General features: G+C 43.5%; 1 protein-coding gene across 1 annotated transcript in view; it reads right to left on the bottom strand.

Annotated features, from left to right (window-relative positions):
- Positions 1-561: 561 nt before the first annotated feature.
- The window catches only part of LOC140993412 (voltage-dependent T-type calcium channel subunit alpha-1H-like), a 41,808-nt gene continuing 27,202 nt past the window's right edge, over positions 562-15,167 (bottom strand). The window contains exons 19-34 of the mRNA XM_073462836.1: positions 14,861-14,929; positions 14,500-14,684; positions 14,279-14,405; positions 12,049-12,174; positions 11,856-11,945; positions 11,230-11,422; positions 9,329-9,480; positions 9,104-9,213; positions 8,870-9,003; positions 8,710-8,780; positions 5,954-6,032; positions 5,533-5,654; positions 4,860-5,180; positions 4,615-4,765; positions 2,030-2,589; positions 562-1,263 (exon numbers count right to left, since the gene is read on the bottom strand). Coding sequence (XP_073318937.1) covers positions 562-1,263; positions 2,030-2,589; positions 4,615-4,765; positions 4,860-5,180; positions 5,533-5,654; positions 5,954-6,032; positions 8,710-8,780; positions 8,870-9,003; positions 9,104-9,213; positions 9,329-9,480; positions 11,230-11,422; positions 11,856-11,945; positions 12,049-12,174; positions 14,279-14,405; positions 14,500-14,684; positions 14,861-14,929 — 3,192 coding nt within the window. The remainder of the gene's footprint in view (positions 1,264-2,029; positions 2,590-4,614; positions 4,766-4,859; positions 5,181-5,532; positions 5,655-5,953; positions 6,033-8,709; positions 8,781-8,869; positions 9,004-9,103; positions 9,214-9,328; positions 9,481-11,229; positions 11,423-11,855; positions 11,946-12,048; positions 12,175-14,278; positions 14,406-14,499; positions 14,685-14,860; positions 14,930-15,167) is intronic.

The raw sequence follows: 15,167 nt of genomic DNA, 5'->3' as shown, positions 1-15,167 counted from the left end.
TCTGATGATTTATAGACCAAAAGATTCATTTACTTACCAGGAAAATAGTGTGCAGATAAAAAGTCCCTAGCTGTGTCATTTCCTTGTCAACACGTCTTTGAGTACAGTAACTCAATCTACGCTGCACCTTTCCGATAATTTCATTTTGTACTCTGACCAAGGCTTGAGGTGCAAGGATGAGAGTGAGGGAAGAAGGAGGAGAGCAAGCAAGAGGAAGGTTAGAGTTTGAGTAAATATAGCAGGGGAGTGACTACTATGTCTCAACTAAAGCTAAAGACTATGATAGAAGAAAAGGAAACGTCTTCTTGTGTGCATCTTCTGTGCAAACTGCACAAAGGGTCTTTGAACACATACACACTCATACACACACAGTCTGACAGAGTTCTGCTCAAACACCCTGTGAAAATCTTGTGATTGGACGGGACGAGGCGAGGGGCGGGACCCGAAACAGGAAATAAAGGTATCCCTCCTGTTTTGGATTGCCGCCCCTCTCGTGTGCTTCAGCAGCACATCGGGCTCCTCCCCTTCAGACAACAACCAATCCGGCCTCACTGAGTCTGTTCAGTTGTCCACAGAACTTCCCTCTGTTTGATTAGGAGAGAGGGTCGTGGCATCAAACGACAGAGTCCGTCTTCTCAGCTCCACACTGCTGTCCATCAGCTGCGTCGCCGTAGTAACTGGCTCCTCTCCTGGCGGCGGGCTCATCCTCTGCTTCCTGTTCCTGCCCGACACCGGAGACACTGATTGGCTGAGGCGGCTCCTGTGCTCCCCCGGACTCGGGGAGAGGTGTCTGCTTTTGTGTGAGGGGCTGGGAGGAAGTTGTGTGTGTGAGTGTGCGTGAACAGAACTGTTAATGCGGCTGACTTCCTCGTCTGCTGCGTCTAACTGTGGGCCGGGATCAGAGCCAGGGCCGGGGCCGGCCGCTCTAGAGCTACAGAGCGGCGCTGATAGGGTGGATTCACCGCTGGGGACCTTCAGACTGGACAGGCTCTGAGGGCTGACAGGCCGCTTCTCGACATCTGTGTCTGGCTGCGAGCCACAGATGGGCTGCTCAGGTACATGTTCCTGCCCAGTGCTCTCACTGTGGCTCCGGCTGTGGCTCCTGCATGAGATGACCCGCTGGGGGTGTGTATATTTCAGTGTGTGTACACTGGACGATCGCTGGCGTGGTGGTGTGGAAGAGATGGTGGGCACAGTGAGATGAGGCTCTGCCAGGTCGTCTGCTGAACCGCTCTGATCCAGAGAGTCAGAGCGCACAGCCTCCTGCACACACAACACACACACAAACACACAAAGACAACACAGTGTTTTTATTATATATTGGGTCCTGGAAGTAAAATAATTCCAAGATATTATATATGTTTATAATTTGATAAAGAAACTCACTATGAGATAACTTGGAAAATAACAGGATATATTTTTGTCACAGAAATGATCACTTCCAGTGCTCGAGCACTGAGCACAGGAGTTTATTATCCATTACACAGCAGACCAGCTCTTAAACTGCAACTGAAAGAGTTTTTGATCTCTGTAATTGCTGCTGCCCGAACTGGTCATGAAGCAATCACTTCCTAGAGCGACTACTCTGTAAAGCATGGGAGAAAAAAAACCACAGTCCTGTTCTGTATTCGTAATGCATTCTTGAAGCTAATATGAAGCTCCAGCAGTCCAAATAAAGTGGCTATTTTCTTTTATCTATCTGTATGCAACTATCAGGGGATATTCCTCCATCGCAGCTGAACAAGGAAACACACAAAATAAATTTCATGCTAAAAAGACGGTACTTTTGGAAGATAAACCCTTGATTTGTCTAACACAGACTGGTGAAGCCTTGTATTAGCTTAGTCTGAACTCTCACTTTTGAAATGCATTCTTGCACATAACAAGGACGGTGGGTTTTGTCCTCCATGTTGTACCGTACTGTCGCTCTAGGAAGGGATCTCTTCATGGAGAGGAGGAGGAGAAGAAGAAGAAGAGAAGAAGAAGACAAAGGAGAAGAGAAGAAGAAGAAGAGATGATAATAACCGACCTGTCTCCGTAACGGTCTGCTCGCAGCGCTGAAGGATGCTGGTCTCTTCAGGACTGAACTATCTGGAACGTAGGAGGGACTCAGCTTGTTTCTGTCTAAACTGTCTTCAGGATTGAGCCATTGAGAAGGACGTCTGCTGGCACTGTAGGTGGGACTCAGTCTGAGTGAGGAATGTCTTTCTATACTGTGGCAGGACATGAGTTTAGGTCTGTCTGTGTTGTGGTCTGGATGGTGCCTGTATCCATCCATACTGCGTGTGGAGCTGAGTCTGTGTCTGTGTATTCGATGGGCCGGGCTGAACTTGTATCCGTCGATACTATGGGCTGAGTCGAGTCTGTGTCTGTTTATTCTGTGGGCCGGACTAAACCTGTGTCCCTCTATACTGTCGGCTGGGTTGAGCCTGTGTGGGGAGTATCTGTCGATGCTCTGCGAGGTGCTGAGCCAGATCTTTGGCCTGGAGCTGCGTCCAGTTCCCAGTGAAGCGTGGCTGATGACCGGCAGAGCTCCTGGAACCTGCAGAAGTGAGCTGCCTCCACTGGAGCCCAGAGACGACATGGAGCCTGCCAAAAATAATCATAATTTATTTTATGGATGCACTGGTGGAAAGAAACAAACAGAATAAGGTACAGTAACCCTACAGGACTTGATGTTGAAATGAATTTTTAGGCCTCTGATGGTTTTTGATGTTAGAGATATTATTTAAGCGCTACTAAAAAAAACTGGGGCATCATTTCGGAAAAAATGTCCTATACTGCCTTTCCTATCTTAAGTTTCAAAGATAGGGAAAATCCTATCTTTCTATTACAGACACAGTTCCTAAACTAATGGCTGTGTCGTATCTTATCTTAAACTGGCAGTAGGCAACTTTTTTTCTTTAACTTTCATTCTGAAGTCAATACTGATTGCACCGTGTAATGGCTGCAGAAAGGTGACACCGCCTGCATATAGATTAGTTCCTTGTAAGTATCTCTTTTATAATGCTATTTGGTCTGCATTTCACTCAGAAAATCTAAGGTCGATTTAGGGCACAAAGTTAGCACGTCTGTCTTTGCGCAACAAAAACAGGAAGAGGCTAATTTCCCCTGGTCGCTATTCCCAGGTAACATTTGAATAACTGGAATACCTGTGAAAACTCTACACTGCAAAAGAAAAAAAAAAAGAAAACCCTGATGAAGTAGGGCAAAAAAGGCAAAAAATAATTTCCCATCTTTATTGTCATTGTCATACAGACCTAACAGTGGTGGAGGTTAGCTTCTCCAATAGGCAAACATCGATGTCAGTTACTCCAAGGGGCTAAAATCATTGTGAGCTTCTCCAAAGGGCTAACGTCGGTGTTAGCTTCTGCAACATATTTCTGTGTTGCTGTTGTTTCCCATCTTTATTGTCATTGTCATACGGACCTAACAACGGTGGTTCTGTCATTTTTGGCTGTTACGTTGAATTTAGGACAGGGTCTTTGGATTCCTAACTCAGGAAATTCTTCAGTCCTGTTTTGGCTAAATTCCTCTCCAAAGATGAGATAGGATGTAATAAGTAAACACATTCCTGTAATACCATAAATCCTCAATGTCATCCTCAGCTGACATAAGATGGGATTTCAGACTCAGGAAGTTACATTGTCATTCAGAAAAGGTCCCGTGGAGTTCAGTACTCAGATGGTGATAGATGTACTCCTGTATAGGAGAGCCCCCTCCTGCCTTCTTCATCTCATTCTCTTCCTGTTGGCTGCAAGCTACAGTTTGTCAAAGCCATTTCATTTTGCTTCTATACAGATGTCATTTTACAACAGAGACAGATTGAAGCGATACAGTCTTGTACTTGTAATAAGACATGAAAGTACCGATATCAATTTTGTTTTTTTTACATTCATTTTTTATTTGTTCCCAAGTCTGTTTGACACCGCGGAGGTTTCAGCTGAAATAATAAAGCTAAACTGTCATACACATCATAAGAATACATGTAAGCAACACCTTAATTTAATGGAATACACAAATTAAATTAAATTAAAGTCCAATCTTTTCATGTCCCAATGATGGGTCAGTGATATTATAATCCGATTAATTTAATTTTGTTTAGTGTTTGTCAGCTGTTCTTCCTGCATTTGGCAGCTGCAACTGTGTGTTTTTAAGCCTGGATTATGTGTTTAACTTCTTCCTCTATTTGTCTAAAAGTTGACACTTTTTTTCAAAATATTTCGCTCTGCTACCAGCAGACTTGTCCATGTTTTTCGAGTTAAAACTCAAAACTCAGTGTTGCAGTGTTTTGATTTGATACATTTGCAGTTTGTTCTTAAGCCCCTCAAGTTGAAAAATGAAGTGTGTGAAGGAACCAGCAGTAGTGGAAAAACATCACCCATGTGCTTCACAGGCAGACAGTAATCCTGCCAATTAGTCACGAAACATTAAAAAAATATCTTGCTCACGACAGTAAGTTCTACAATCACAGTGCCTCTCGCTGTACAACATCACATCTCAGCTGCCTCCTATGCTATTTATGGAAGCAATAATCTTTACAGCAATCAGTTGGTGGTTATAGCGCAGTAAAAGCTGTTACTTAATTTAATTGGCTATAAACAGCCAAATTACCTGAGTAGCTGTACCCGCAGTAGGCCTCGTGGCCAATGGGAGGATATGGGGAGCATCTGAGTGGCTGAACGTAGCTGTCGCTGGGGAGAGACAGCATGCGTCCCATGCTCAGCAGGTTGCCATGGGAACACTCCTCATCCTCAACCTGCACCTGCCACATGAGATCATCACCGCTGTCATAGTTATCGTCACCTCCACTCCCTTCCCTCTCACACATGCAGGAGCATGAACAGACACTACCTTACCTGTGCAGGTGTGTCCACGCTTGGCCCCAGGTCTCCACCCGCAGATGCATTGCTGAGGCGTCGGCCTGCCTCCTCCCTCTCCCTCTCCCTCTCCCTCGCCTCCTCCCTCTCCCTCGCCTCCTCCTTTTCCCTTGCCTCCTCCATCTCCTCCAGCTGGGCCTCCTTGTTGCTGTCCTCCAGGTGCTTCATCAGAACGGCCACGACCACGTTGACGAGGACAAACTGAGCCGTTAGGACGAAGGTGACGAAATAAACGGGAGAGATCAGGGGCAGGTAGGTGAGGCAGTGGCGATCCTGCGGACGGCACTCTCGCAATGTGTCCTGGCCGACGAGGATAAGAGAAGAGGATATAGATGATTCAGAAAACTTATAATAGATAAAGGGATTTAAGGTAATATGAATGATATGAATGCACAGTGTACTTCCTCTCCTCTCCAATAGAAGGAGATGTTGCTCTGAGTGTGAAAAGACCATCACAGAAGAATAATACTCTCCAAACCCTCTAATGTCAGCAGCCCTTAGTCTGTCATAAAAACAGTGATCTGCTCTCTTCTTACAGCAACGCCTGTCTCATAACCGCTGCTTTGAGACTCATATGCACTGACAAAAACATGGACTTTGTCATCTCTCCATCTCCTTAAAAACTCCCACAGAGCAGAGGAAAGAAAATAACCTTCATAATCCCATTCCAGTTGTCCCCGGTAGACACCCTGAAGAGTGTGAGGAAAGCCATGCCAAAATTGTCAAAGGTAGCGTGGCGACTAAGACCCTCACATGGGTTTTCGTCTGAACACTCTGAAAGAGGATGAAAAGAGGAAAAGAGCGTTAGAGGCTGTAAGTGTGAGAGAGGAAGGCGAGGGGGGGAGAAGAAAGAGAATTGTGTGTAGATTAGAGCTCTGATGCTAAACTGACATCATTAATGTATGTAACACAACAAAATTTATGCATGTTACGTAATCCACAGATATCTCACCAGTATCAGCTGAGGCGCACACACATATAGGCGCCGATTCATACTGTATGCATGCACACGCTCACGTGCTCGTGCACACACAACCTCGCATGCATGCTCGTACACGCACACACACACTAACCCAGTTTTCCAAAGAGCTCAACTCCCAGAGCTGCATAGATGAAGAACAGCAACATGAAGAGCAGACCCAGATTCCCCACCTAGACAGACACATTACACGCACACACAGATATATACAGTATATGATACACAGAAAAAAAAGACATGTACAGTAAAACATCGAGAGAGACGCAAACATGCACACAGAGAGAAAGAGGCCATAGACAGAGAAGCTGTTTACTGCATCTTAAAAACTATTAGGAGACATGATGACACCCAGAGTTGATCTCAGATATCAGAGGTTTATAGCCTGGATCCAGTCCTCATGAATCACACACATGCCTGTTTATTATGAATATAAAGCGATTCACATGGACTTCCCCCATGTTAGGAGGTATGGAGATGTCTAATTAGATGACAGATAAATCTATTGATGAAGCGCAGGGGAATAAACACTCGGACGCCACGCCAAGACCTGGGTTCAATCCCCAGCAATGATCTGTCACTTCAAAGACAATTGGTATTATTCATGGGTGGGAAGGAAGTGAAGGATCATGGGTATTTTGCCGCACTACTGATTCCTATTGAAGTGTTTTTTCTTTGTTGGTTTTACGTTTTTTTTCCTTGTTTATTCTGATTCTGTACATAAGTGTACAGCCTGTACTCTTCTATCACCTCATCCTTAATTTCTCTTGTTTGCATGATTTCATAGCTTGTTTGATTGTTTTCAAATTTTTAATAGTCTGCCTTTCTTATTGCATGTCTTTATTGTATTTTAATGTTCAGGACCCCAGGATGTGTGTCTAACTGGGATCCTTAAGTAAACATAAACAAACAAGGAATACCCATTGGAATTACCCATTGAATAAGATTAAATTAAAATTGGTATAATTTAGCTGCATTTCAGGAACAGGACTAGAAACAGCTTATAAAAGTCTAATTGTGCTGCATACCTGTTTGTTCTCCTCTACCCTGCACCACCCTCCCTCCCCTCCTCACAATTTCTCTCTATACCTTCTCATTTCTGGTTTCGTCCCCTGAGGGTCCGCTGAGCACATCAGAGCCATCATCCCGCTCCACCATTCTCATTCCCCAATCACTATTCACTCATTTCATCTTCAGTCTGGGAGTCTATAGCCACACCAGCAGCCGTAGAAACAACAGTGTTTTCAGTTAAATGCTGGTATTTAACAGTAACTATCAGTTGAATTCAACGCTGCTCTGTCTCGTCGAAAATCTTAATAGATGTAATTAGCGAGGAGTACCAGGATCACGAAGCTGTCAAGGCTTTCGTCACAGGAAAACAACACATGCAAGACAAAATTAGCAAAACTCCTGTTTGCCAGATATGAGCCACAAGCAGGCCTAACCCTAAAAAGTAGACCCTTGACCTAATCCAAGTACCACCAGGCTGTCATACAGTTTGCAGGAGTTTGGTCACAGACCAAAGTAATTTTTGACCTGATAATGGTGCAAGATCATAAGTTAAGGGAACGTGTGAACCAAATTTTTGTGGAAATTCATCGTACAGTTGCGGAGATATTTCACTCAAAACCACAAATACCAAACCTCATGCTGTCACTAGAAGAAAAGTCAGGGGATCACTAAAGTCATTATGCTTCAGGACCACACAGTGGTTGAACCGATCATCATCCTTTGAGGAAGTTACGGCAGCTAGAGATTTAGATGTGATGACCAGCGGTAGAAGCGACTGTTTATTTGAAAATATCGATGGCAGCACCTCAAGAGGTTAGAGTAGCTGCTATAGCATCAATTATATCAAAACTGCACAGTATATTTCACTGAAAGAAGAAAAAAGGAAGCGCTGGAGGATTTTCTCAATGAAAATGACATTTTTCGCTCATCTCTCTAGAACTCTCCTACCGTTAGTCTGTTTGGTTGACATTACCCAGTGATTGATGGGGATTAACAGATGGTTCATCCAATCACCTGGCAAGTATTTTTTGAAAGTGCTTGCCCTTTTCTAAATAGTCTCTAGCGTTGCTTTTCCAGATGGTTCCGTGTAACAAACCATCTGGTGCGTCAGGTTATCCAATATTTGAGATATTTCAGTCTGGACCGAAATGGCGTATTGACCAACTGGCATTGCCATCCCTGGAGCCGAACAAAGACAGTTTCATGTGCAACTAGGTTGACGGTTTAGTCGTTTCTCACTCTGCATTTACAACATTTGAGTTGCGTCAAAAGAGTCGGAGAGCAAACAAACAAACAAACAAACAAACAAAATTGAATCAGGCCATTTGGTTGTGCGTAGCTTGTAGCACTGTGCCATTCCACTCTTCACCTAGCGAGCAGCAGAACAGAGGAGAAACATACTGCTGCTGTGATAAGTTGACAGAGTTTTACAATCCTGCCTCAAAGGAGAATAAACTGCTGTGTGGTGTCTTTGTGTGTGATAAGCTTTCAGACTGGACTTTCTGGTTCATACTTTATCTTCTCACAGATACCCAGTGGCAAAACAATCATATTGAAGCAGCTGCGAATTTATGATTTAATTGGCGATTTATCAGCCTCACTGATGAATCGAAAAATCAGCAATTAGCCTTTAGCTAAACATGTCGATGTCTTCATGCTTATTTGGTTTCATTTGGTTTAACACTAAATAGTTGTCGGGGGAATCCGCAGTAGTGGTTAATCATGTGGGAGCCCTGATAAATCGCTAAATAAAACAAGCTGTCTGCAATTCAATAGATCTGGAAACCAGGCGAGCAGTTAAAGAGACATCTTATATTTCACAGTGCCAGTGCTGCCTCTTACCTGAGGCAGAGCTTGAATCACTGTGTCCAACAGAGATCTCATTCCTGTCGCCATCTTCAACAGCTTCAACACTGAAACATTGCAATGTGTCAACTCTTATCAGCCACATATCATCTCCGTGTCGTTGTGTTTGTGTGTGTCACTGGGTGTGTGCGTGTACCTCTTGTTATCCTCAGGACTCTCATGATGCGTATGATGGTGGGATTTATGGGGAGAGAAGCATTCAGGTCTATTTCCTCAAGAGTGATTCCCATGATAGACAAGAGCACGATGGCGAGGTCCAGCTGGTTCCATCTTGACACACACACACACACACACACACACACACTTTCAATTTCTCTAAGGATTAAAGCTGCATGTTTGTGTCTTTGTATTCATGTGAGAGCTTGAATACCTCTCTTTGAAGAAGCGGCGCAGGCCGAAAGCGATGAGCTTGAGAATCGACTCGATGACAAAAACCACCGTGAAGACGTAATTGCAGTACTTCAGGATCTCCTCGAAGTACTGCAGGACACAGACACACACACTTCAAAAACACACTGTAGCTGTAGTGTACCACCGCATGCCGCTTCATTACTATGGTTCTAGGGCAGGTGGTAGAAGGTGTTGCCATGGTTACCTTAGGCTGGTTGTAGTGCTCCATGCTCATGGTGAGGAGGTTTGTGAAGATGATGATGGTGATGAAGAGATCCAGGTAGTTGCTGGTGCACACGGTGTGTATGGATCGACGCAACGGGGAGTAGTCAGCGTAATACGGCTTCTCCTGGGCCCCTGTGACTCACACACACATACACACACAAGCACGGTCATTAAAATGCTTCTGAAAGAAAAATAAAATGTGGGCTATGAAGTCACTGATGAAGCGGATGCCAAGTGGCGCACTGCTGTGCGTGTGCATGTATGTGTGTGTGTGTACGGACAAAATGTGCCACCTCAGGAATTCAGTCCTATCCATCACACACGCACACACACTCCATGGCACCTCAAGGTGTCTTTGGGTAGAAACCCTCGCTGTCTGCTGCCAGACAGTTAACTGACTGAGAGGAAAGCACTACAAGAGATTACACTGCAGAGACAGAAGGACCGAGAAGAGTAAGAGTGTGTGTGTGTGCAGTAGTGTTTTAAGCATATTATGGGCAGAAATTATGCATGTACTCATACAGTATGTATGCGGAAAAAAGAGGTTTATCATGTGTGTGTGATAGTACAGCGAAAAAACAGTATATGGCTGCAGGTATGTGGACCAGCTGTCTTGAGTACGTCTGGTCTAGTGATGTTTAGCGAAATATTAATGCTACAGCATTCAGTGATAGTTTAGACAATTGTGTGTATTCAACTTTCCTAATTCAACATGACAACATCCTAGTACCCACAGCTAGGTTAAAAAAGAAGTGGTTTCCCAGGCTGGTGTAGGAGCACTTCACCAGTCTGTTCAGAGTCTTGATGTCATACCCATCCCAGATCTTTGAGATGGACGGGAGCACTAACTGAGAGCCGGGTCTTTTCTGGCCAACATCAGTACCAGACTAACATTGGATGTCCACTGGATGAAGCTGTATCACACGGTTGGTGCCACGGCTCCATTACCGCAACATTACAAATACATTTTGGAAGCATTTCAGAGGAGAGTCTTTAAATGCTCTGGTTTTTAGCAGCCACTTTTCCAATATTGTTAAGAGCAGCTTGACTCACATTTGCTGTGTTTTACAAGCATAATGATTACACATTTGCAAGTAATGATTAATGTGGTAACAGAGACTTTGTGGCAGTGCTTTAATTGTTTTAAATACCGTATGTCAGGGGTAATCAATAACAAATTCAACTGGGCCAGGAATTAATGAATATGGTAAAAAAAAAGCAATGGTGACTTAAATGCACATTGTATCATCTATAAGTATATACTATGTGTGTGAGACATACAGCACTACACTATGTATGTAGTTTACATATTTTGTCCTGTCCATGTTGCAGTTAGATACTTTATTGTGCTACGCCTGGCATATATCTGCCAGCTGAAACTACGGGGCGATAGGACTATTGCCTCTTGCAGGTACAAAGTAGCATTACAGACAGGACGGGCTAGCTGGCTAGCATGCTAACTTCAGTAGACATCTCTGCAACACAATACATAGAAGTGTTTGACATGACATCAAAACTGTTGTTTCTTTACACTTTCTTGGTAATGCCAGTTCACTTTTTGAATGTTTTAAACTAACATTCTGAGCACCACTTACAAATTGATCCTTTTAAAGTCAATTTTATAGAGGAAAAAGCCACACATAAGCCATTAGTGAGATATCCTTGTCATGGGTCAACCAAATAATCTCCAACAGCCAGAACGAATCGGATACTTGGAGTAATGATATCTTGGAGGAATGTAGGGGAAAACTTGCAGCCAGGTTCTCAAATCTTGACAAAAGCCTTTCTAGAAATCACGTAAGGGAATATTCAGGTGTCCACATACTTTTGGCCATATACTGAATGTCTTGCCACCCCGCCCTTCCCCTCGTGTTCGCTCACTTCTCCTCCTCTTCTCCAGCCGTCTCTGCCGTTTCTCCTCTCTCAGCCGCGCCTCCTCCTCCTCCTGCTGCTGGCGACACTTGTGAAAGTTTTCCACCACCACGCCCACAAACATGTTGAGCACAAAGAAGCTGACGATGAGGAGGAAAGAGATGAAAAACAGCAGCATCCAAGGGTTGTTGTTTCTTATTGGCTGCAGAGAGGGAGAAAATGGAGAGAGGAGAGGAGGAGAGGCGGCACAGGGACAAAAAGGAAAAAAATAAGGAGGAACAAATAGTGACGAAAGGAGGTGAGGAGGGGTGGAGTGGAAGAAGAGGAGAGAGCATAAACAAGAAGACAATGTAAATCCTGAGTCAGCAGTAGAACTGCAAGCACTGTCACCCCACATCTATTTATCCGTCTGCCTTTTTCTTTCCTTACACCTCCCTTCCCTCCTGAAAAATTTTCCCTTTCTGGTTGAGACGAGCAAGATCAAATGGTGCTTGAGACTGACACAAAACAGAACCAAGACCCAGTGAAATATAATACACACTGGCTGAATGGTTCGTCTCCTTGATATTCAATTTTTTAACTTCACACAGCCTCTCTCTTCTGCTGTATGTGTGTCTGTGTGTGTGTCTCCTCACCTGCTGGTCAACTCCGACAGCATCCAGGCCGTCATACATGATGCTGACCCAGCCGTCTTTACATGACAGAACAAACAGTGACATCAGCGCCTGGAAGAGTGAGATGCATATAAATCAGTCACACTGTCAATCGGTTTATAATGGCAGGTGTCAGTCCCGAATGTGTGCGTATGTTCGAGTGCCTGCGACAAACCTGTCCCAGGTTGTCAAAGTTGTATTTCCGTCGAGTCCAGCGGTGTCCTGCCTGTAGACACTGTGTTTTATTGGTGATGTTACTCACATCGAGCCCCTCGCAGTAGAAGAACTTCCCTTTGAACAGCTGCACACACAGACAGACAGATGAGTGTGCACACAGGTACAAAAACATTCATGAACACTGTAACCTCAAGGCAATGTAAACAGAGCTTCACCGAGCGAGATAAGATTGATGTGTACACTGAATTACTCTGCATCTGCCAACAGGCCTACTGTATGTTCCAGCTAAGACATCCAAGGACCATCTGGTCCAGTCTGCCTAACAGTCATTGCAAGCACAGAAACACTCAAGCATGAAGTGTTCTCATTAGAGGAGAATACAGTGGTAGTGTGTTGTGGGAAATACAGTGTGCCTGTGTGTTAATATTAGCTTCAGCATTCATCACGCATCATTTCCTGTGCAAATATTAATGTGAATACTTGCAGGAACATTTGCAAAAATATGTACATGGAGTACATATTCCAGAGGAGGAAAGCTTATAAAAACACAATTAAAACTAGCACTCAGTAGAGCGCATACCTCTGCAAAGGCTCAGCAGTCCCTTTAATTCAGTCAAGCCTAATTCCATATCAAATAAAACATTAATTTAATTTTTATTTTTATTTAGATCTGCATGAAATTGTACTCAGTGATAGTGATAAAATATGAATGTTTTCATCAAGATCCATGCATTATTCCCCTGAGTAAAAAACATCACATCTTGCAATGTTGAAGAAAGTAAGAATAAATTCCTGGATCTGTCCCTTTATCTGAATCTGCACCAAAAGTTAATGAGGTCTATTCTGGGCCGAGACCTCCAACCAAGTTTTGTGCAAATCCGATCAGTAGTCTTTGTGTAATCCTGCTGACAAACCAACCAATAAAGAAACAAATGAACATGGGAGCACCTCCCTCCCTGGTGGAGGTCCGCAGAATTAAAAGCTGCTGTGAGTATTATATTCCTTTTAAAATAAGTGTTAAGTAGCTCTGTATTCAATATAACAGTAACCCATGTCCCTCCTCCTCCTGCTCATGCAGTAAAACAGAGAATACATTTTCTGGTATCACTGCGCACTCACTTCCTCTCTGCTCGGGGGACGCACACAGAGCAGGAGCCTCCTGTTCTGGTACCTACACCTGCAATGGTGGAACAGGGAAAGCTACTAATTCCCGGTGACGGCTTATACTACCTAACAGGCCAAGCGATGAAAAACCTTTCCAGAAAGAGGAAAAGAGAACTGCCTCGAAAAAAAAGAAAGGAGTCATGCAAGTGTAGTGATGTGGAGAGGAGGGGATTTCTAACTGCAACATGGACAGGAAGTTAGCTAGAACGGCGACAACACTTACAGAAGCTTTAAAAAATGGTTTTGTAAGTCAGGATTTTGCGGCATGAGGAGATAAAACTACTTGGCAATTCACAAGAAACAAAAAGCCATTACTAGTCAAAAGAGTATTTGACGACCTGGGAATGAGACTCAACAATCAACTCTGTCACCTTACAATGTGTTTACAAACAGCAACTGACAAATCCTGCAAAGGATTTCCATGCCTTTAATCATTTGGGACCCCTCAAATAATTGATTTATCTTTGGACCCCGTGGGGGGTTGCAGCCCACGGATTTGGAACCACTGTTTTACAATATGATAATCTTGTTGATCCTTCCTTTTATATCCTGTACAACTAGGGGCTAGTTATAAAAAGAAAAACATCACTTTGATTTAAGTATTTGAAAAAACTGATAAAAAATTCCTTTTTTTAATTTCATTAATAATCAATGAATTACTAGTACAAAATTAAACTTAAACCAGATTAAAAATACCACTCTCAGCACAATTCGTCTGGAGTTGAACCATTGTTTTTTTAATTACTTCCAGGGACTCTGGTGCATAATCAGCAGCTCATTTGCATTTCCTCCCTTTTTTTCTCTTCACTTTTTATTACCTGAAGCTTTTTCTGGGCTGTGCCTCGTTTATTTTAAACCCCGGTGATCAGTGTCTTCTCGCATCAGAAAACCCAAAAAGCTTTGGATGTTCGGACTCATTTCACCAAGTGAAAATAACTTTAAATTGAGTATAGTTTTTTTATTTTAGTTTTTTTCTAATGAAAATTGCAAAAAAAACTAAAATTAACAAGGCTTATCTTCGGCCAGCAGACGATGAACAGGGAATAGACTGAGTAAATGTTTACCTGGACTCCCAGAATTCCAAACACGATGAAAAAAGCACAGCAGATGAGGACAATATTCCCAATGGGTCTGAGAGATGTGATCAGAGTTTCCACCACCAGTTTTAGACCAGGAGCTCGACTTATCACCCTGCGACACACACATAAAGTTACAGTCATGCTACATAAATACACAAGATAATAATAATGGAGTAAACATAAGCGAAAATCTCCCGTCCTCCTACCTGAGTGGCCGCAGTGTGCGGAGCAGACGAAGCACACGGAGGATGCCCAAGATTCGATTACCACTTGCTGATGCGATAGAGACCAGGATGTCCACCAGCGACACAAACACCAGCAGTCCGTCTAAGATATTCCAGCTGCTCTGCAGGTACACACCGTGTCCAAAGTACAGGCCCATAGCTACCACCTTCACACACACACAGACAGTCACACACACATCCAGCAAAATTACTCAAATAGGGAAATTATATGAGGTATAAAATGAGACTAAAAGCAATTCTCCCCACACAGCGAGAAAATCACCCTTTTATAAATAAGACGAGCAAATGACTTTGGAATGAAAGCGTGTCTTGTTATGGTTACCTTGATCATCATTTCACCCACGAAGATCACAGTGAAGATGTAATTGGACACACTGAGGAACACCCGCTCCTGTCACACACACACACACGTACACGTGAGAGCGTGTACACACACACACAGAGAAGCACATTCGTCAATTTAAGGGTTTCATGTCCCAGCAGCTTTAGCTTTGATTTTGGACTCAAACTAACTGCGACGTGTTACATAATGAGCTGAAAACAAATCCATTACGGCTGTCGTAGAAACATAGTAAAAACATACTGAGAACAGCACGTGTCCTTATAATGACTCCCAAACCACTCTTACA

The sequence above is a fragment of the Pagrus major genome, chromosome 1 (assembly GCF_040436345.1).
Source record: "Pagrus major chromosome 1, Pma_NU_1.0".
NCBI lineage: Eukaryota > Metazoa > Chordata > Actinopteri > Spariformes > Sparidae > Pagrus > Pagrus major.
Note: the sequence above shows the minus strand (reverse complement) of the source record. Positions and strands in the feature narration are given on the sequence as shown.